The sequence below is a fragment of the Pseudophryne corroboree genome, chromosome 4 (genome assembly GCF_028390025.1).
Source record: "Pseudophryne corroboree isolate aPseCor3 chromosome 4, aPseCor3.hap2, whole genome shotgun sequence".
Classification (NCBI taxonomy): Eukaryota; Metazoa; Chordata; class Amphibia; order Anura; family Myobatrachidae; genus Pseudophryne; species Pseudophryne corroboree.
Window position 1 is genome coordinate 104,630,318 of NC_086447.1, and position 23,617 is coordinate 104,653,934.

Below are 23,617 nucleotides of genomic sequence, written 5' to 3' on the forward strand. Positions count from 1 at the left end.
CGTGACTGTGCAAAACATGTTTCTGTTATTGCCAGAGTTATAGTTATTGCTGTCCACGTGACAGTCCTCATCTTCTCCATGTAGTAGGCCTCAGCACAGGTAAGCTAATAGACAGTAGGTTCTGCAGCCCAAGGCTTGTGGTGCCAGTGGTCTCATCTGATCACAGGTTACAGAGCATCGTGTCTGGGGTATAACAGACAGACACAGACACTGGGGCACTTAAAGAGGTTTTAGGGGGGAAATCTCTAAGTGTCAATAGTATGCTAACCAGGCAAGGTCCTGCCAAGCCCGAACCCCAGGCCAGTGTCTCCTCTGTGTGGTACATCCTAGCTCCTCACCTAACTGCTGCACTGTACTGCAGTCCAAGTGCTGTGGGAGAAGTCTTTTTTTACTGATGTTCTGGAATGCAGCAATTCCTTTGAAGATTTTAATTAACATGTCTGTTTTTGACTGAATAACATAATTAAAACCTAAATATTAAGGTATCTGTCTGGCTGCACCAATGCCCTGGCTGGGAGGTGCAGAGTGGCTTCTCTCCCAGAGCAGAGGAAGAGTGGGTGGGATTCCAGTGGTCAGTGCTGGGTTACCAGACACCTGGCAGACCTCTCTCTACATACACTGTCTCTGTAGGCACAGAACCTGCGTCTCTCTGTGTCCTCCAGCATGAGTCAGTTGCTGGGCAGAGCTGTGCTCTGCACATTTAGCTTTCTGCTGGTGGTTGTGCATGGGACTCATTACAGGATGTACGGATACCCCATCCATGGAAGCTACGTCTATCCTCCTGCGGTCCATGGCAGCGCAGTGCTACAAGTGCCCAGAGCTGGCATCTTAGCCAGCCCTCCGTATAATGCTAATGCCCGCCACAAGCCTGAGACCAGGACAATCCAGGTGCACCAGCCAGCAGGTAGGAGCATCACGCATTGTACTAATCGTGCCAATAACTTGTACGACAGAAAAACACTCCCTTAGTCAGTGACAGTCACTCATCAGAGAATAAAGTGCAGTGGTTCCTGGTGGCTTTTATGATGCTTTATTTTTTTGCACACGAATCAACAGTAAATCCACTGTTATATATGTTAAAATAATATTTATACTGAATCAGTTGTATATATTTTTGTTTTTCTTTTCAGTATATCCTTATGGTATCTTTCATTTAAACTAGGTCAATGAAAAATAGAAAGTCATTTATTGTTTCCTTAAAGTGCCTGTAAACATATCACGGGATCGGTATGAAATACCTCCAATCAAAATCCCGACGGTCGAAATCCCGACAGCAATTGACCGACGGTCAAAATCCCGACATGGACAAAATACAGAAATGTAACATACCGACAAGGTCAGAATACCGACATGTAAAATGCTGACAGGTCAAAATACCGACATGCGTTTTTAATTGTTTTTGTGTGTGTGTATGTCGACATAGGTCGACATGGACACCATATAAGTGTACCGTGTCCCCTCGCATGGCTCGCTGCGCTCGGCACACTATTATATTCCCCCTCCAGGTCCACTGGGATGGTAAAGTATGAACAAGTCGGTTTCAATGAAAAACTCATGTCGGCATTTTGACTTGCCGGCATTTTACATGTCGGTATTTTGACCCTGTCGGTATTTTAAATGTCGGGGTTTTGTCCATGTCGGGATTTTGACCGTCGGTCAATTGCTGTCGGGATTTCGACCGTCGGGATTTTGATTGGAGGTAAATTGACTGCATCCCACATCACAGTGTAAGCATGTCTGTTCCTCTATATTGCCATATAATACTGTATGTTACCACTATTCAGCTACCGGCTTTACTATTTGTGCGAATAAAAGTGCAGTGATCTCTGTGGCACAAAATATGACACAAAGGCAAAATATTAAAGGGCATCAAGTGTAGCAGTTAGTTGCTAATGCCAGCACTAATTCAATGTTTCCTGGGCACAAACACGGCACTAAACCCATTATTTGCATGGAATACATACTATTTACCGGCGGACAGGATGCCAGCTGTCAATATTCTGACAGCGGCATCCCATCCGTCAGAATGCTAGCAGCGGGGCGAGTGCTAAGAGTACCCTTGCGGGCTCGCTGCGCTTGCCGCACTGCGGGCTCGGTGGTTTGCTGGGCTCGCCACAGGATCTATTCCCACTCTATGGAGGACACCGATCAGTGGGAATAGGCCTGTTGCGCCGGGATTCCGACGGTCGGTATTGTCGGCTGGTGGGATTTTGGCGTCGGTATCCTGAAATCCATTTGCATATATTGTTTTATTCATTTGAGATTTTCAGTTTTACTACAGCAAAAACTCTGATGGAAAGTGCGACTTCTGTATTGCACACACTGGAAGACACAAAAAAAACATTCAATAAAGGTGTCTGCACAACATCATCACTAAGGATTTAGAAGTAATACTTGAATAAAGCTATCACATAGACATGTCTGGAAATAGGACTTTACATGGAAAGAGAATATAGAAGTGTAGACAGTATGCAGCTTTCAGTATGGCCAGGCTTCCTCCAGGAGACAAATGTTTACATTGAGCTGATGGGTCAACAGACGGGACTGATGAATGAGCTGTGAGCAAATAGCGCCATATGGATAATACAGCCCTCACAGGTCCCTCCAGTAGCCAAAATTACACACACAAAAACCTTGACTTTTTGACCAAATGCATGTCGACATATGGTGCCGACCCATTGACTGTTGATCTGTTTATTGTCGATCTTTTGATCCACACCTGTAGCCAGTTTTAAACAAACCTCATAACAAAAAAAGATGAATACAGTATATTACCAGTCCTGTGAGGTTAATGCGGAGTCCCTTCATTAGCAAAGTCCAGCTTCGAAGTTGGAAAACTTCTCCTGTGAATTATATCGCCTGTTGGATCCTATTATACCCCTTATATAGCCTTATACCCCTTTCAGACCGCCTGCGGCGGGTCACACCCCGGAGCCGTACACAGGTACTTTCCGGGTGCAAGCTGCCTCAGACCCCTCGCCTCCGCTGTCCCCAACCCGGCATATTGTAAGGTTGGTGACATCAACGGTGACGCAGGTGGGGGTGGCGCTTGTAGATCAAATGATTTCCAAGCGCCGCCCGTCCACACAGAGTGAATGGGAAATGGGTTGCATCAGCCTGGCTTCCCATTCACATAGCACAGCGAGCCGTGTTGAACGCGCGGGGGTGGGTTTCTATATACAGTCCACAATCTCCCACTCTGCAGGACATTGGAGCAAGTGTGGGGGTCTTGGGGAGCAGTAGAAGAACCTAGTACCAACCCTGGACATTAATGTAAACATTGGTCTTTTTATACACTGGATAGTATATGGAATACAGTATTAATATTTAACACTATAGATGATCTCTAATATAGGCTGTATCAAACATTTAAATAATATAAATAAGTGGTCAGGAAAAGGTTATACATAAACTAATAAATAAATACACAAACGTAATAGAACCAGTAATGCACTTTCTAAGCACACATTCTCCCACCTCATGGTAAGGCTCCTGCCTCTTCTTCCTGGTAGCTACTCTCTGGTCCAGTGCACTGACTGAGGACTCAGATCCACACACAGCATACTTGGTAGAAGAAGCTACTACCACTGGCCATGTGCAGCAGTTCTGCTCTGCCCATTACACTGCATGATGTGGCAGCAGCTCTGGTAATTATATATACCATTGCTATTGCTGTCATAATTTCAGCCACTTACCAAGAGGAGGGAGGTTTCCAGGCAACCGGAAACTTTCTTTTTAATAAATATAAGAAACTTTGCCTTCTTAATAAAATGTAATAACTACACACCTTTAGGAGTCACAATATATAATTTGATTGCCCCCTTATTTACAATATTATTGTGTTTATAATATTTTGTGCAGTACAGTGGACATACTAAATACTTTGCTGGAATTTTCTTGTTTTGATCTAATATAATCCATATAAAAAATAAAATTCTCATACTAGACGCACACTGCAAGGAGCTCCCACCACAACAGCAGCTGATGTTTGGGCAGATACTCAGGAGTGGCCTCTCTCCTTTGTCATGGATTGCACAGTGGCAGTAAAGATTCACAGGAGCTGATAAATGCAGTAAAAATATTGCAGAAGCCTGGGTCAACAAAAAGCTATGAATTGCACATCAATTGAAATGGAGCTAAGAATGGCACACTGGTTGTAATAAATAACGTGCTGAGGATTGGAGATTGGTAGCAGAGTCTCAAGAAGCCAAAGATTGCATGCTGGTAGCAGTGTCACTATGCTCATTGCACACATAGCAGAGAAACACAGTAGTTTACTATTTCACACTAATAGCAAAAACTTAAAGTGTTTAGGATTGCATACGGTCAGCAAAAACTCACATGGACTGAGGATTGCACACTAGTAGCAGTGATTTACAATACTGAGTACTGCAAACTGGTGGCAGAAAATCACTACAGCTATGCATGATACAATAGTAGCTGTGGATTTTACACTGGTTTTCTAAAAAAAAACACCATCTAATCCACAACAAATCCAAGTGTTAATAGAGGGAGCATCTGTGCAGAACCAAGAGGGTTGCCATTCAAGCCAAGGCCACACACAGCAAAACAAATTTAAAGGGCAAGATTCAGCAGCTTGAAGTTCCAAGTAAAAAATGTTTCAATGTACCATATCAGGACTCAGAATGATACCCAAGTGGTAGAGTGTCAAGATAACTGACTAGCATCAGGGTATAAGGAGCTCTGGACCACAGTAACATGATCAGAAAAGCGGAACTACAACAGTGGAAGAGGATAAGTGCAATAATGATCAGACCTTAATTGTGAAAACAACCAAAGACTCTAATGCCAAATAAGAAATGTAGCCTCTTAGTTGCTGAACAGTGCTGCAATAGTTGAGTAACTGCTGGAACAATACTAGAAGTCCGAGGTGTTAGAAGCAGTGACTGTCCTCAGCGGGTTTGTGACCAGCTCTTTGCAACAGATGCTAGTGTTTTGCATGCAGACTGGTGGCCCTTCTGGCTTTTGGGTCAGTTGCCATGGAGACCCATGCAGGTTACTTTTGTTTTCACAGGCTGCCTTTACCTCCCCAGTAGCCATTCTCATTGATTAAGAATGCTTCGGGCTTTAGTCCTTGGCTTAAAGTTTAACTAGCATTTAGGTTAGTACACCTGTGCCGGTTATAGTTTCTGCATTGCTAGAAGATGAATCTCTGTTACTGTGTCCTCTTACTTGTGGATTACTTGGTTTTATTTCTTGGGATCTCATTGTTCTTTTCTGTCTTGACTTTGGCCCATCTATACAGTATCACCCATACTGTTGTTGTATGCAGATAACTCTTTCATCAGACAGAATACCTGTGCAGTCTGCCCACTATCCCAGCAGTCCAGTGCGGATGTAATGCTATAATCCTTATGACAGTTCTGTTGCTTGCAAGCTCATATTTATTAGCCTTGGCTATATCATCTGCCAGATACTGCCCTTTTACTGTGCCACCTAGTTATGTTTTTCTTTAGTGTCCTTCCTTAAACCTAGTTAATACATTGGGGTGATAAACCTTTACCATCTGGAGTGGAAGACGTGGGGTCACATGAGTACCGGCAAATATGAACAGCTTCATAGGAAAGGACATATACTATCATGAAAAAAAAATACAAAAGTTTTCCCCCAACACACCAAAAGTTTTCCCCCGGCACACCAGCAATAAAACTTGAGCACTACATGATAATAGAAAATTCAGAGATCTTAGTTACATATAGTTGCAAAGGGGTTCAGTTGATATACCGGCGGCCGGGATGCTGGCCCTCAGTTTACCAACAACGGCATCCGGCCCGTCAGTATGCTGGCAGCGGGACGAGCGCAAAGAGTCTCCTTGCGGGCTCGCTGAGCTCGCCACGCCGCAGGCTCGGTTGCTTGCTGCATTTGCCACGGGAAGTCGTGGACACCCACAAGTAGGAATAGCCCCTGTTAGGTGTGATTTCGGATGTCGGAATTGTCAGCGGTCGGTATCCTGACCGCCGGCATCCTGACCGTCAGCAACTTAACTGCATCCCGTTGCAAAGGTATGGTTAAGTCACCAGGCCTCGGCAAGGATTCTTTGATACTGGTGGTACATAACGGTACATGATCATGGCACCCACTCTGGGGCATATAATTGCTTATTGTTATACTACATGATAATAGCACATATGAAAAATATCTAAATTGACAGCCAACTTATCTGGAGTCACCCCTAGATCCTAGGTTTGATACATCTCCCCCACATAAAGTTAGTTTATCCCAATTGTACCTAACACAGTTTTTTATTTTGCGTGTAACATTCCTAACACTTACTGAGTATTTATGCTACGGACATAGCCCTGTTTATTACTCTAGACCAGTGTTTCCCAACTCCAGCCCCCAGGGACCCCTGACAGTGCATGTTTTACAGATCTCCTCAGTATCGCAAGTGAACAAATTAGCAGCACCTGTGGATCTTTTATAATTTGTCAACCAGTAATGACTACACCTGTGCACCAACTAGGAGATCTGTAAAACATGCACTGTCAGGAGTCCCCGAGGACTGTTGTTGGGAAACGCTGCTCTAGACTGTTAAAGGACATTATTTCTTTTTAATGGATTATTTAGTTAAAAAACTGTGATCTCAATAGTTTTGGCTGTGTCTTACATGTATTTCTGTGCTATTACCTCCACAGAAACTGCCTGTAAGAGCCGGCCTATGGATCTGGTATTTATAATTGACAGTTCCCGCAGTGTCCGCCCTCAAGAGTTTGAGAAGGTGAAGATCTTCCTCTCAGACATGATTGACACCCTAGACACGGGTGAACGGGCTACCCGCGTGGCGGTGGTAAATTACGCTAGCACAGTTAAGACGGAATTCCTCCTGAAGACCTACTTCAATAAATCTGCAATGAAGAATGCTGTCTCCTTGATCAACCCACTGTCCACTGGCACCATGACTGGGCTGGCCATACAGGCAGCACTTGAGGAGGCATTCACTGAGGAGTCAGGAGCACGCCACATATCTCAACAAATTCCTAAAGTAGCCATCATTGTCACAGATGGCAGACCCCAAGACAGGGTACAAGATGTAGCTGCCAGGGCCCGGGCCTCTGGAATACAGATCTATGCGGTGGGAGTGGATAGGGCCGATATGCAGTCTCTTAAACTCATGGCAAGCCAACCCCTGGAGGAACATGTATTTTATGTGGAGACTTATGGAGTCATTGAAAAGCTGACCTCAAAGTTTAAGGAATCTTTTTGTGGTTAGTTTTTTTAACCCCCATGACCAAGTCAAAAATCTGTTTGTCAGGGATATCTCTCCAAACTTTTGTATTTTATAGTACCAGATTTCAGTTATTATATTTTTTTTTACTTTGTCCAGTGTTTATGGAACTGCAAAAAACTATTTTGCCAGTAGTGTATCACTGACATGGGAAGCCCTTGAACTTAGAAGTGCGGGCATGGTTTTCGCTGATGTGGGTGTAGATTTACGCAGCCAATAAAATATATGACCCATTTCAATTTTAAATAACTGCCTTGAAGTACAGTACAATGGGGGTCATTCCGACCTTTTCGCATGCAGCGGTTTATCGCTGCGGTACGAACGGGTGCGGAATGCGCATGCACGCCAGCTGCTGTGCACTTGCGCGACGTTGCCTGGCGACAAAGGTCTAAAGAAGAAAGCGGTCGCAGGACGGACCGCAAAGAAGATTGACAGGACGGAGGCGTGCCCGGGTGGATCCGAACCGTTTGGAGCCGTTTTCGGGGAGTGGTGAGTATAACGCAGGCGTGTCCAGGAGAACGGAGGGCGGAGGAGTGACATCAAAGCCGGGCCCATCATCGCTGGATCCATCGCACAGGGTTAGTATGTCCAGGGCTGGTCTAGTTTTGCTTTACATTTTTTTTGCTTAGCAGGGCTGCACAAGCGATCGCAGCCCTGCTAACCTAAAATACACTCCCCCATATGCGTGGACTAGTTGATCGCAGCAGCAGCAAAAAGTTGCTGGCTGCGATCAACTCGGAATGACCACCAATGAATCTAACCAATTGAAAATGCAGAACCAAGCATATGATATAGATGACACAAAGCACTTTCTAGTGACTGTTATACAAAACAGAGGATTCTATTGACCAGTATATACTAAAGAGCACATTCATTATCACTTTACCATGCAGAGTCCATTAGTGTCCTCTACAATACAGTCCCAATTCTGGCCAGTAGACTCAGAGCCTCTTTTTCCATCACATTTACTCTAACGCTAAACAAGGTAAAACTCTGTCTGCTCTTCCATCATCAGGACACTACAAGTGTGGTCATGTTCATATGGGTAGACAATATGATGCCCTAGGCAAGATTTTGGCTGGTGCCCCCTAGCACCACCGCAAGTTCCGCCTCTGACTCTGTAACTCTTTCCGAGCACCGTCACCCCTCACCCATAGCAGTCCTCATTTTGGTCCTCCTACCCCCTATATTTTAAATAGGAACAGTATGCACATTCGGCACACAGCCCAAAAAGGGGCGTGCTCTTGCTGGGAAGGGGCATGACCACACATTAGTACCGCCAATTCAAATTACGCCACACAGTACTACAATTGTATTCACATTATATCATGCAATAGTGTCCTTCTTCACGTTGCATCACACAGTAGTACCCTTATTCACATTACACCACACCATATTGCTATTTATTCACATTAGACCACACAGTAGTGCCTTTTCTATGTTATGCCACACAATAGTGCAACTTTGTTCACGTTTTATCATAAGATAGTGTCCCTTATTCATGTTACATCACACAGTAGTACCACTTTACCTTATAAATGTTATGCCTCACAGTAGTGCCCATTATTCACATCACACTGAATTGCCCCTTATTCACATTACACCACACCATATTGCTCTTTATTCACATTAGGTCACACAGTAGTGCCCTTTCTATACTTTATGCCACACAGTAGAGCTCATTATACTCATAGAACTCCAATTTATAATAACTCTTGCGCTATAATTATATAATTACAAGATATGACTGACAAGAATAACAGACTCCTATTAAATTAAAAATATATTTAATATTGTATGAATTATCATGTATCATAAAACAAGACCAAATGACCAGGCAGAAGAATATTACAGCCGGTACGTGACCCGCATCACGTACCGGCTGTAATATTCTTCTGCCTGGTCATTTGATTTTCAGTGGAGAGGAGCCGCTTACCGGTGCCTGCAAACGGCACGTAGAGGTGGATACCCGTGGAGCATCGTGACTGAGCAGGTTAAGTCACAGCGGGCGCCATTGCAGGTGCCGTTTTCCCCGCAGCTACAAGCCACTGTGGTGGTTGTCGGGATGTACTTCTGCTGATACCACTTGCTCTCACCTCACGTAAAATTCCGGTTACAAAAGGCTCTTATTCATTTCATCGTTATATGTTGGATTTTTATATCCTAAAGAACTTTGATACAAAGTGACTATCTATTGGAAACAATTAATATATGGGTCTTACCAGCAGCTACACTTGATTAAATTTTTTGACCTCATTAATTAAGTCATATACAGTAGCTATAGAGCTTGTTTTTACACTTCTGTGCACAGATTATGCTTAAGTCCACCTCCATTTATTAGAAAGTATATATACTTGTCATTTTTTGATGTTTAAACTTTTAAGACCGGTCTTGTTTTATGATACATGATAATTCATACAATATTAAATATATTTTTAATTTAATAGGAGTCTGTTATTCTTGTCAGTCATATCTTGTAATTATATAATTATAGCGCAAGAGTTATTATAAATTGGAGTTCTGTGGTTAATTGCACTTGGGTGGTCCAGTGTAATTTATTTGACCTGTTAACCCCAGGTCATTAACTTTTTGCAGCTGAGTTTTATTATATCCAAAAGGGCTTTTTTATAACAATTAATATTAGCGCCTGATATAAAGAGGTTTTCTCATTATACTCATGACACACATTATTAATGTCCTTATAAACATAGTTCTCCTTACACATTTGTCGCACATTATTAATGAATTTATACACATGACACACATAATGCCCCTTATACATATGCCGAACACTACTGCACAACCAATCCACCTGCACACAGCACTCACATGGCGCTGCTTGTATACGTATGTGTCCTCATACATCTTTTCTCAATACGCCATGCAGCAGGAGATTCCTGGTGTGAGTCATCTGGCAGATCTGCTAATGTCGGCACATTTTTTTGATGAAAATGCGTCTTATTTGCATTACTATGTGGCTAAGATGCACAAGCAGCTTCTGCTAATTAAAATGATATGCGGCATGTCTATATTCTGTGTGCGACCGCGGCTGTATCTGCATACAAAATGCTATGTTACAGTGATTTCCAGGAATACACTGTAACGTAGCATTTCGTATGCAGATACAGCCGCAGTCACACACAGAATATAGGCATGCCGCATATCATTTTAATCAGCAGAAGCTGCTTGTGCCCCTGGGCATACCAAATACCCTAGGCATTTGCCTAGTTTGCCTATGCCTAGGGCTGGCTCTGGTAGAGGGGACATACAGAGGTGTAAAGCGTAGAGGGACATATTCCCATTGCAATGACCTGGTCTAAATAAAAGGTGTTTTTTAACATCAGTTTTTTAATTGATATTATGGTTTGCAATTAGAAAAGTGTTGTTATATCACATCACAGAGGGAGTTTTGGAACCTTTGCCTCATTCTGCCACTGGGCCTTCATAACCAGGAGGTGTTAGCATTCCGTTATGTATTGAGGACAGATACTTTCCTCATTGTCTGAGGAGGGCTATGAAAGATACATTTTGCACATACATGAGCATTAAATTTGAAAGAAACAGACTTTCTTACATCTCAACCATCTCAAACACTATGGGGTATATTCAATTGAAGTCGAAAACTGCCGTCTGTCGAAAAGACGGCAGTTTTTGACTTTTTAAGGTTGAATCCTGATTCGACCTATTCAATATATCCCTAAATTTTTCGACAAGTCGATGAATTCGACTTGTCGAAAAGCACGTGGATCAGCGGAATAGCTGCCGATCCACGTGCTTGTGTCGAAAACGGGGCCAAAACCGACAGGTTTTAGCCCCCTTTTCGACCATCTTAGTCCGACATCAAAAAGATGTCGGATTGAGATGCGGACCCAGAGGAGGAGAGGCGGGGGAGCCGCAGGGAGACGGGGGGACAGCCGGCGGGCATACAGGGAGATCAGCGCTACAGTAGCGCTGCAGCTGGATGTCACTCAGCCGCCCGACTTCACGGCAGCTTCCACCCGGCTCCAGCACGCTGCTGGAGCCGGGTGGAAGCTGCCGGGTGGAAGCTGCCGTGAGGTCGGGCGGCTGAGTGACATCCTGCTGCAGCGCTACTGTAGCGCTGATCTCCCTGTATGCCCGCCGGCTGTCCACCCGCGGCTCGTCCCCCTTCTCCTCCTCTGCGTCCCATCTCAATTCGACTTGAAAAAGTCGAATTAAGATGGGATTGAATAGGGGTTGTCGGATCCATTCCGACAAATACATGTCGGAATGGATCCGACTTTAATTGAATATACCCCTATGGGGTAAATTTACTAAGATGGGAGTTCTATTTAAGGAGGATATTGCCCACATCAACCAATCAGATTCTACTTCTCATTTATTTAGCACCTTCTAGAAGATAGTACCTGGAATCTGATTGGTTGCTATGGGCAACATCCCATCTTAAATAGAACTCCCATCTTAGTAAATTGACCCCTATATGTATTACAGGTTGAGTATCCCATATCCATATATTCCGAAATACGGAATATTCCGAAATACGGAGTTTTTTGAGTGAGAGTGAGATAGTGAAATCTTTGTTTTTTGATGGCTCAGTGTACACAAACTTTGTTTAATACACAAAGTTATTAATAATATTGTATTAAATGACCTTCAGGCTGTGTATACAAGGTGTATATGAAACATAAATGAATTGTGTGTATGTACACACACTTTGTTTAATGCACAAAGTTATAAAAAATATTGGCAAAAATTACCTTCAGGCTGTGTATATAAGGTGTATATGAAACCTAAATGCATTCTGTGCTTAGATTTAGGCCCCATCACCATGAAATCTCATTATGGTATCTAATTATTCCAAAATACGGAAAAATCCGTTATCCAAAATACCTCTGGTCCCAAGCATTTTGGATAAGGGATACTCAACCTGTATATACTTGAAATTACAAATGTGTATACATAACTAAATAAGGGCCTTTTTATTAAAGTGGAGGTATCTGAAATTATGGGACTGCAACATAACCGTGACACTCACATAAGACAGTAAGACACAACTTTGTACATTTATTTAGACACACCCTGTTGCTCCCCAGTCACCACCCATTAAAGCCCTATACATTTCTGCTACCATGTGTCAAAATTTGTACTGCAACTTTCTATGCATACAAATTAGAATGTATGCGCAGTGTAAATCCGAATTGTGCGCAGACGAGAAACATCACACCCCTGCATCTGACATCATCACTGCGTTCAAATCAGGGCCTATGTTTGTTGGAGGCACTCTAAACATATGTAAGATATACCTGTTTATTACAGCGATACCTCCCAAATGATCTCATGGGTATCTATAAAATATGTAGGACCTTATTCAGGTTGTTAGCAAACCAAACAAATCACACAACTGGGTAAAACCATTGCAGGTGGGGCAGATGTAACATGTGCAGAGAGAGAGTTAGATTTGGGTGGGGTGTGTTCAAACTGAAATCTAATTTGCAGTGTAAAAATAAAGCAGCCAGTATTTACCCTGCACAGAAACAGTATAACCCACCCAAATCTAAATCTCTTTGCACACGTTATATCTGCCCCACCTGCAGTTCACATGGTTTTGCCTAGATGCTTGCTTTCTTTAGCTTTGCTAACAAACCTGAAAAAACCCTAGTCTGCTTATTTCAGGTACTTTCAAAATAATGGGGCAAGAAACTTTTAAAAATGTTTATGTTTATTTTTAAATCCAATGCAGGGTTTCTCTCCAATAATATTTTCAAGGATATAGGGTTTTTTCCCCCAATATTTTAAAATTCTCAAAAGTAATAAGACTAATAATTCTTTATATGGCATAGTTTATTATTAAACTTCAATGCAGTATGGCGTTGTTTCCTCATCGAACGCATTTTCTTATGTAGACGCCCCTAATTTGCCTGGGTAACCCCTGTATTAACTCTCAGGTATCAACTTGTAAATAATCTTCACGTAAGGAACATTTCCGTCATAAGGGCCCATTTATCGATGAGTTTTAGCTGTTTAACACTTGTTACATTTGATAAATGGTACTCCAGCCAATGAGCTCCTAACTGGCATGTGTTTGAAAATTGACAGTTTGGAGCCGGTTTATGGGCACCTTAATCTCCTTATTTGTCCTTTTGGGAGTATCTTCTATCCAAGGTCTATGCTGAGTGTATTTATAGTGTAGAAAAGTGCTAGAATCTAATGGTTGATTGACATTGATAGAAATAATCTTATTATGCCGTGCTGATATTATCAGGTGAATTAAAATGATTGAAAAGTCGGTTGGGTGTCTTTTTTTTCCTGTCTACTAGATAGTAAAAAACAGACACCCAACTGACTTTTCAAACTTTTGAATTCCCCCCTATATGTGACATCCAGGAATATAACAATAGAATAGTCTATGTAAAATTTACTTCAAAAGTGTTTGAATTTGACTGTTCATCAAATTCCGAAGTTAAATCGACACAATCTTTCCCATTAATAATTAAAAGATCATCATTATAAAGCCCATGCAGGTTCACTCCATAGGGAGCTGAAGCCTACTCATGCATAAGTTAGCAAACCTGGTACCCATGGCCGTCCCCAGTGTCTGTAAAGCAAAAAAAGTTTAACAAAATAAAATTGTGGGTGAGAATAAACAAAATAGAGCCCAGAAGACAGTCATGCTGTGTCTCGTAAATTCCATCTTTTAGGAAAGTGATAATCTTCCTTGGATATTACCTCTCTGGTAAGCGGAGAATCCAACAGATCTTTCACTTCTCTGAAACAAACCAGTGGGACCCATAGACATGACTCCAGAAAAAGAGATTTTGCTAGTACAGTTTTCCTTATCAAGGATCATGGCTCCACATTCCTTGTCAGCAGGTTTAATTAGGGAGGTGTCATCCTGAAGTTTTTTAAGAACTGCACAAACTTGGAAATCACTTTATGTCTTCTTATGGCTAATGGAGAAAAAAATATTGATTTAAATTTAAACCATGTCCTGTTATTCTTCCTATTGGACTTGTTTCCATCATTTATGTCAACTTTATTGTTATTAACAATTGAATTAATAATGATCTGACATCCTAGGGTTGTCATTATTCCTCCTTTGTTGCTCGTGTAGATACAAATGTATCCAATGCTCAGACATAAGCTTATCTGTTGTTGTGTCCAAAGACAAATCAAATAAATGAATCTGTCTGGATAGTAGAATTCTCTGAAGGTTGAAATCTCCATTAAATCAATGATTATAGAGCATTATTCCCTCCCACCCCCTCATCTCACTCCTATCTTTAGAAATATGTGTTGTTGATACAGTCCAAGTAGTAGAAAAACAAAAATGAATAATTCAAGTAAAGAAGAAATATAATTAATTAATTAGAAGGCCTTATATGCTTCCACCCGATCACTGCCGCTTTAGGCAATGAGCCTAAACTGCCTATACAGTAGAGATGAGCAAACCCGTAGCCGAATTGCAAGCACATCCAGCCTTAGGGCGAAACATACCGCTCAGCAGAGGTGTGACATTCCGGTGATTTGATTGTGTTTGATTGTATTTGAGTTTTTATTGTTTTTATGTGCAATTTATTGACAAATACAGGTTGAGTATCCCATATCCAAATATTCTGAAATACGGACTTTTTTGAGGGAGAGTGAGATAGTGAAACCTTTGTTTTTTGATGGCTCAATGTACACAAACTTTGTTTAATACACAAAGTTATTAAAAATATTGTATTAAATGACCTTCAGGCTCTGTGTATAAGGTGTATATGAAACATAAATGAATTGTGTGAATGTAGACACACTTTGTTTAATGCACAAAGTTATAAAAAAATATTGGCTAAAATTACCTTCAGGCTGTGTGTATAAGGTGTATATATAACATAAATGCATTCTGTGCTTAGATTTAGGTCCCATCACCATGATATCTCATTATGGTATGCAATTATTCCAAAATACAGAAAAATCCGATATCCAAAATACCTCTGGTCCCAAGCATTTTGGATAAGGGAGACTCAACCTGTAATGTATTGCTGAACTGTCAGCCACTTCTTGCTCAGTGTAAAGGTGTGTACACACGGTGAGATCCTTGCTATGCCCGATTTTGAATATGCGATTTCCCTTGAACTCCCCCAGAGCCCAGATAGCACAGATTTTGACTATCTGTACTTACGATTTTGTCTCTGTACGATTTTGACTATAATTTGTACTAGTTAGTCAAGATTGACTTGCCTGCACAGTCTATCTAGCCTTGCGATATCGACCCCACGGGACGCACATCGGGATCAAATCGGTATCTCAACCTGCCTAACATCTTGTGATGCGCACCAACTTTCCTTAAGATTTTGGCTATATAGTCAAAATCTTATAGATTTATCTCACCGTGTGTACACACCTTAAGGTTGTTTTGTTTTTCTTCAAATTACACTTTTTATATAGCTGTTATGTTGTATGGTATATGCAATGTCTGGGCCGTTCTATTTCAGTTTGTTCGCGTGTAATTAATTACGGACATTGTCCTCCATATGCCCTTTTTTGGGGGCTGTACTTTGGTGTCAACAAAGGTCATTAAAGTATATACAGAATTAGGTTACATTAAACAGTTTTCAGTAATCAGATTTCAGTAGTATAATGTAGGTGAGACATACAGTACTTGCCTAGTCTCACAGGCACTCCCAGTAGAGTAGACCAACATTCCAGTTCCCAGTCAAGTGGCATGTTGACATGATTAACATTGAACTGTGTCTTTGGTCCGATGGGGGAGATATCTCAAGCATTGGAGACAGTTTAATTAAAGAAGTTTCTTCTGTCATTTATCTAGCACAGTCTATGAAATGACAGTTAGAAGCTGATTGTTTGATTTGGACAACGTCTACACTTAATCTCTCTCCAAAGCTTGATGCATATCCCCTCCAGTCACTGCTACCCGCTGCCGCACATCAATACATTTTCTGTATGGCCATATTTTCTATTTCATAACTGACCACCACTTACTGAATGTGTATCATGAACGCATATGGGCCCTCATTCCGAGTTGTTCGCTCGCAAGCGGATTTTAGCAGATTTGCTCATGCTAAGCCGCCGCCTACTGGGAGTGAATCTTAGCATCTTAAAATTGCGAACGATGTATTCGCAATATTGCGATTACACACCTCGTAGCAGTTTCTGAGTAGCTCCAGACTTACTCGGCATCTGCGATCAGTTCAGTGCTTGTCGTTCCTGGTTTGACGTCACAAACACACCCAGCGTTCGCCCAGACACTCCCCCGTTTCTCCAGCCACTCCTGCGTTTTTTTCCGGAAACGGTAGCGTTTTTTCCCACACACCCATAAAACGGCCTGTTTCTGCCCAGAAACACCCATTTCCTGTCAATCACATTACGATCGCCAGAACGAGGAAAAAGCCGTGAATAAACTTACTAACTGCATAGCAAATTTACTTGGCGCAGTCGCAGTGCGGACATTGCGCATGCGCATTAAGCGAAAAATCGCTGCGATGCGAAGATTTTTACCGAGCGAACAACTCGGAATGAGGGCCATTATTCTTTTTAGAATGATATACTGTATTATATTTATATGTGCATTAGATCTTGAGGTAAAAGTATGGTAACAAAAAATGGGCAGGCCAGATGGGCCAAGTGGTTCTTATCTGCCGTCACATTCTCTGTTTCTCTCTTTGTACTATTTCCATTGTTTGAATCACTGTGCTCAGTTATTTGGAATCACAATGAACAAATGATTTTATTTGACCACTTTTTCCAGACATCCTGAATCTTGTTGCATGTATGTAATGCTAATGGTCTTTTTTAAAGGTGTGGATTTCTGCGCCCCAGGAAGACACGATTGTGAGCATATCTGCGCAGCAACAGCGACATCTTATTACTGCAAGTGTCGGGAAGGCTACACTCTGAACCCAGACAGGAAGACCTGTTCACGTAAGGATGTAATATCACTTCCAGACAATGGAGGAAGCCATTTTGTGGATTTAGTAGTTAGTATATATGACCACTAGGAACTTAGCACATCATCATGCTCTCTGTGGACACAAAATGGCTGACTCAGCTGTGTGCATTCAGCTAGCACATATAGGGGGTCATTCCGAGTTGATCGCTCGCTAGCTGTTTTTAGCAGCCGTGCAAACGCTAAGCCGCCGCCCTCTGGGAGTGTATGTTAGCTAAGCAGAAGTGCAAACGAAAGGATCGCAGAGCGGCATCAAAATTATTTTGAGCAGTTTCAGAGTAGCTCCAGACCTACTCAGCGCTTGCGATCACTTCAGACCATTCAGTTCCTGTTTTGACGTCACAAACACGCCCTGCGTTCGGCGAGCCACACCTGCGTTTTTCCTGGCATGCCTGTGTTTTCACGATCACTCCCTGAAAACGGTAATTTGACACCCAGATACGCCCACTTCATGTCAATCACTCTGCGGTCAGCAGTGCGACTGAAATGCTTCGCTAGACCTTGTGTGAAACTGCATCGGCCGTTGTGAAATAACGTCGCGCGTGTGCATTGCATCACATACGCATGCGCAGAAAAGCCGCTTTTTCGCTTAAACGCTGCGCTGCGACCGAAAACAGCTAGCAAACCACTCGGAATGACCCCCATAGTTTTTTAAAACTTTCCGCTTTTTGCCACAGGTTCACTCATACCCCCCAACATTGGAACAGTGGCAAGCGGGACTCTTTGCATGGCGTAGCTGCCATTGTGCCTGAAAAAGAGGTGTGGCCTGCAACAAGGGGCGTGGCTTCACGGGGAGGCTGCTAACGTAAGCCATGACCCCATTTTCATCACTGAGGGTGCAAGCCCAGCGCTATGTGAGCTGCTGACATGCCCCCTGTCCCTCCTTCTACAGTGAATTGAGCATTGAATTACAGGAGCCTCCCAACTGCAATTCCTCTACCCCCCCCCCTGCGCGAGACACAAAAATGGGAATGTCCCACAAAAATTGGTATGGTTAACCTGTCTGCATGTAGATTATTTTCAATTACAACTGACAAAACTGAAATATGTGGCAGAGAACCAATAGGGCAAAATATAGTTACGCCTTCTTGTATTACAGGCAGCTACATTTAAAACGTGGCTTGCCTCATATTTAAACATGTAAGCTGCTTTTAGTGACAGTAGATGTTTGAGATAAACTTGTGTATATGAAGGATGTTTTATATGATCCAAGCTTTCCTCTTTGGGAATTGGGACAAGTAGGTGGGTGCATGGTCACATGACACGGACTGTGGAGATTAGGGATGGCCATCAGTTTGGTTACCATTGATGGTTTCCATTAATGGCGATATGGCAAGTGGCCATCGATGTTTGCCAACTAGGCAATGGATGACCATCGATGGTTTCACCAAAACAATGGTCATCCCTGTTCTTGACTGACTGGCCCATGGGCCAATCAGAACCTGGGGCTGGGCTTTATGGATGCCAGCACCTTGTAAAAACAAAAATAACATTTGGGTGTGTTGTGCCTTCGATAGAGGGAAACAATCTGGTTCTCCCCCATCAACAGCAAAAGTATTCGACATCAGGCATAAGCCATAGATAAAACACAAAACTGGGAATGCGCAATTCACTCTGATATGGATATTTATTATCACATAAAATTAATCTTTTAAAAATACATACAAACACATATATAACTAGATGCCGGCCAGCATCACATAAAAATAGTGATATATAAGTTTACCAGTATATTACCAATAGGTCTAGTAATTTAATAACATATCACTTGGTTCTATTGTATACCTAATATACCTCTTATCTTAAATTTTACACACTAAAAAACCAATGAACCATTAGTGACTTTTTCTTCTGGACTATGGATAGTATCACTTCAAGTAAATTTAAAACCAACAAATGTCCAGCGCTTTTTTATGGTTTTTAGCATCCAGCAATGCTGGGTATTTCTTTCCTTTTTAATATTTATATTCTGTCCCAGCATAAGATAAATGTCTCGATCCAAGTCAGAAAAGTCTCTCTCCTCAAGTGAGAACCATCCACATTCGATTAAACACTTGGAATCACCTTAACCCTATTTCGGGCTTCTGCCGTTTAGCTAAGCAGATCATACATGATAACGCCTCTTAAAAGCAGGTATAATGTTCCACTTTTTCAGGGTATAATACTGTGCCTGTAAGGTGTTCTTTGGACGATCGCTCCCGGCTAGTGTAGCCTTATCTGGAGTCTCCGGGTTCTCACTGCGGCGTAGTTATATTCTCAACCACGGTGGAGTTTCATATGCCTGCGGCCGGCCGGCCCGTTAGTGTCTCCGCTGCTATCTCTTGGGACGACAGACGCGTTTCTCCGCCTTCCACTACATCGGCGGCTTCCTCAGTGTCAGTGTCATCTGACACTGAGGAAGCCGCCGATGTAGTGGAAGGCGGAGAAACGCGTCTGTCGTCACAAGAGATAGCAGCGGAGACACTAACGGGCCGGCCGGCCGCAGGCATATGAAACTCCACCGTGGTTGAGAATATAACTACGCCGCAGTGAGAACCCGGAGACTCCAGATAAGGCTACACTAGCCGGGAGCGATCGTCCAAAGAACACCTTACAGGCACAGTATTATACCCTGAAAAAGTGGAACATTATACCTGCTTTTAAGAGGCGTTATCATGTATGATCTGCTTAGCTAAACGGCAGAAGCCCGAAATAGGGTTAAGGTGATTCCAAGTGTTTAATCGAATGTGGATGGTTCTCACTTGAGGAGAGAGACTTTTCTGGCTTGGATCGAGACATTTATCTTATGCTGGGACAGAATATAAATATTGGCCCTCATTCCGAGTTGTTCGCTCGTTCTTTTTCATCGCATCGCAGTGAAAATCCGCTTAGTACGCATGCGCAAAGTTCGCACTGCGACTGCGCCAAGTAACTTTACTATGAAGAAAGTATTTTTACTCACGGCTTTTTCTTCGCTCCGGCGATCGTAATGTGATTGACAGGAAATGGGTGTTACTGGGCGGAAACACGGCGTTTCAGGGGCGTGTGGCTGAAAACGCTACCGTTTCCGGAAAAAACGCAGGAGTGGCCGGAGAAACGGTGGGAGTGCCTGGGCGAACGCTGGGTGTGTTTGTGACGTCAACCAGGAACGACAAGCACTGAACTGATCACACAGGCAGAGTAAGTCTGGAGCTACTCTGAAACTGCTAAGTAGTTAGTAATCGCAATATTGCGAATACATCGGTCGCAATTTTAAGAAGCTAAGATTCACTCCCAGTAGGCGGCGGCTTAGCGTGTGTAACTCTGCTAAATTCGCCTTGCGACCGATCAACTCGGAATGAGGGCCATTAAAAAGGAAAGAAATACCCAGCATTGCTGGATGCTAAAAACCATAAAAAAGCGCTGGACATTTGTTGGTTTTAAATTTACTTGAAGTGATACTATCCATAGTCCAGAAAAAAAAGTCACTAATGGTTCATTGGTTTTTTTAGTGTGTAAAATTTAAGATAAGAGGTATATTAGGTATACAATAGAACCAAGTGATATGTTATTAAATTACTAGACCTATTGGTAATATACTGGTTAAACTTATATATCACTATTTTTATGTGATGCTGGCCGGCATCTAGTTATATATGTGTTTGTATGTATTTTTAAAAGATTAATTTTATGTGATAATAAATATCCATATCAGAGTGAATTGCGCATTCCCAGTTTTGTGTTTTTTCTTGTGGTTCCATAATAAGGGTCAAAACCAAGGACCCTTTTGGGATTGCAGCATTTCATCTGTAGTCAATCAAAGCGCCAGGTGTGTGTATTTTTTGGTTTTTCAATAAGCCATAGATGATTGTGAATCATTGATGGTCGATGGCCATCCCTAGTGGAGATCAGGTGGTGGAAAGATTTTATCCTTGTACAAAGTTAAGGAGCATCTTACAATAAAACTTCTCAAAGTGTTGTTTTATAACAGGTGTAGATGTATGTGCCCCTGGAAGACACGACTGTGAACATATCTGTGTGGCAACTGGGACATATTATCTATGCAAATGTTCTACTGGGTACACGCTCAATCCAGACAAGAAGACCTGTTCACGTAAGCGAGTCTTAGTATAATGTTCTTTTGTTCTGTGTGTGTTTGCTTCCGCGCTTCCACATTTCTTTGTCTTCTGCACAGCGTCAGCATGTATATGTAACATTCCTTTACACTGCACCACATAATGTAGAAGATTGAAAAACTATCAACATACCACTCACTGCACGTCCCTGCAACGGGTCTGGGACTCCAGGTCGACAACAAAAAGGTCGACACACCTTAAGTCGCCGTCAATTGGTCGACACACCTTAGGTCGACATGGACAACAGGTCGACAAGGTGGACATGAAAAAAGGTCGACATGAGTTTTTTATGTTTTTTTGGTGTCGTTTTCTTTGTAGAGTGACCGGGAACACCAATTAGTGCACCGTTTCCCCTCGCATGGCTCGCTTCGCTCGCCATGCTTCGGGCACAGTGCCTCGCTTCGCTCGGCACAGATTACCGTTCCAATCGTAGTCCATGAAAAGGTTCCAAAAAAGAAAAAAATCGTGAAAAACTCATGTCAACCTTTTTCCATGTCAACCTTGTTCACGTCGACCTTTTGTCCATGTCGACATAAGGTGTGTCAACCAATTGGTGTCGACCTAAGGTGTGTCGACCTTTTTGTTGTCGACTTGGAGTCCGGATACCCCTGCAACATACTGTACCTCACAGCTCCATGATAGCAGATACTAGTCATAAAATAGCTATACCTCATATACACATACTAGGTGATTTTATCGCGCCCTGCGGGCGCTCTTCACACAGTCGTAAGGGGCTATGCCCCCGTAACCCCTATATAAAGGTGAAGGTCTAGAATAGTAGTTGTCAAATGTATTGTGGTGTACTGTGGTTTTTGGTGTTGGTTAAATGTTGTATGGCAAAAGGGAAATGTGATGGTGAATGGTGTGTAGGGGGTTGTGAGTGTGTGAAAAGTGTGTGTAGGGTACGATGTAGAGAATTAGGATGGGAATTAAATGTAAATGAAAACGCTTTGTTTAGGTAAAGTATGTGAAGGCATGTTTTACATTTGAAACACTTGATTGAAAACGAAATTTTTTGTAAAGTGACGGGCGTCACTACGATATGGCGTAGTGGTGTGGGTTTTGTGGTGTGTGTATGGTTTGCCTAAATTAGTTGGTTGCACAGGGAGAGCGGTGTGTGTGTTATAGGGTTCGGGTGTTGGTGTTGTGTTTTGTTGTGGTTTTTGAAGGGAAGGAGTGTGGTGGAGTCTTAGTTGTAAGGGGTGCGTAGTTAGGTGTGTGGTGTTCTGTGATGTATGAAACTGTGGGGAGTGTGTGGAGTGGGACTACTGGCTGTATATGTTGTTGCGTAGTGGTGCGGGCTTATGGTGGTGACTGGAGGTGCTGTGTGGGATGCAGATATGGGTGGGTGGGGGAGGGGGGTGGAAGTTACCATGGGTGGAAGAGGTGCACATAGGATGGCCGGGTGGATGGTGGAGTGTTTTGTGGGTGCTGTGGTGTGTGCAGGGGAAGAGATGGGAGGGAAGGGTAGGGAAGGGAAGGTTAAGGAAGGTGGGGGGGGGGTGGGTTAGTCATATGGGTAATGTTGTAGAGGAGTGTAGGGGGTGTTTTATTTGTTGAGGTTGTTTTTCGGTTATGGGGTTACTGGGGGTGGGTGATGGTATTGTGGTGGGGTGGTTGGGTGTTGGAGAGGTGGTTGTGTCGGTGTGGCTATGTGTGTTAAATGTAGTGTTGGTGTGTATATTGTTTGGTTGACCCTAGTTGTCTGAGGGTGATGGCAGCAGGAGTGTTGGTTGTTGGGTGGTGGTTGAGTCAAGATGGTTAAGGTGTTTTGTGTGTGGAGGGGGGAGAGTTAGATTAAGGTACATGTGTTTGTGGGGGTTTGGGGGCAGCAGACAGTGGGGGCTGGTAAATAGGCAGGTGGGGATGGTGGGCGGCATGTAGAGTAATGTGTTGGTGCGGTCCACAGCAGCGTTTGGCTGTGGCTCCTGGGCAGTGTGTACATGTGGGAGTTGTGGAGGGGGGATGCAGAAGGAGTGTGTGGTGCTGCGGGTGTGATGCGGCTGTCAAACAGCGTATGCGAGAGGTGGGAGCTGGGGAGTTGTGTTTGCGGAGGCAGCCTGTGGTGGATTGTGGTGCGGGTGTATTGGGGATTTAGTCCTGTGCTTCATGCGAGAGGCTGGAGGGGGGGAGGGGGGGTGGTGGAGGCAGGCAGTGTTGATGCGGTGTGCGGGTATCTTGGGGCTCCCGTCCCCTGCCTTCATGTGAGAGGTGGGAGCTGGGGAGGGTAGCTGTGGTGGGTCGGGGTGCGGGCGGCTAGCGTGGTGCGGTGATGTGAGAGGCTGGAGGTAGGAGCTGGGGAGGGGGATTAGAGGATGGCTGCCTGTGTTGGGTTGGGGTGTGGGTGGCTCC

The 23,617-nt window shown here is 43.2% G+C and overlaps 1 protein-coding gene across 1 annotated transcript in view; it reads left to right on the top strand.

The window, feature by feature from the left end:
- Nucleotides 1–625: 625 nt before the first annotated feature.
- MATN3 (matrilin 3) overlaps nt 626–23,617 on the top strand; it is a 33,358-nt gene continuing 10,366 nt past the window's right edge. Inside the window, exons 1-4 of the mRNA XM_063919231.1 lie at nt 626–904; nt 6,657–7,226; nt 17,024–17,146; nt 21,121–21,243. Of these exons, the coding sequence (XP_063775301.1) occupies nt 664–904; nt 6,657–7,226; nt 17,024–17,146; nt 21,121–21,243 (1,057 nt within the window). The 5' untranslated portion in view covers nt 626–663. The remainder of the gene's footprint in view (nt 905–6,656; nt 7,227–17,023; nt 17,147–21,120; nt 21,244–23,617) is intronic.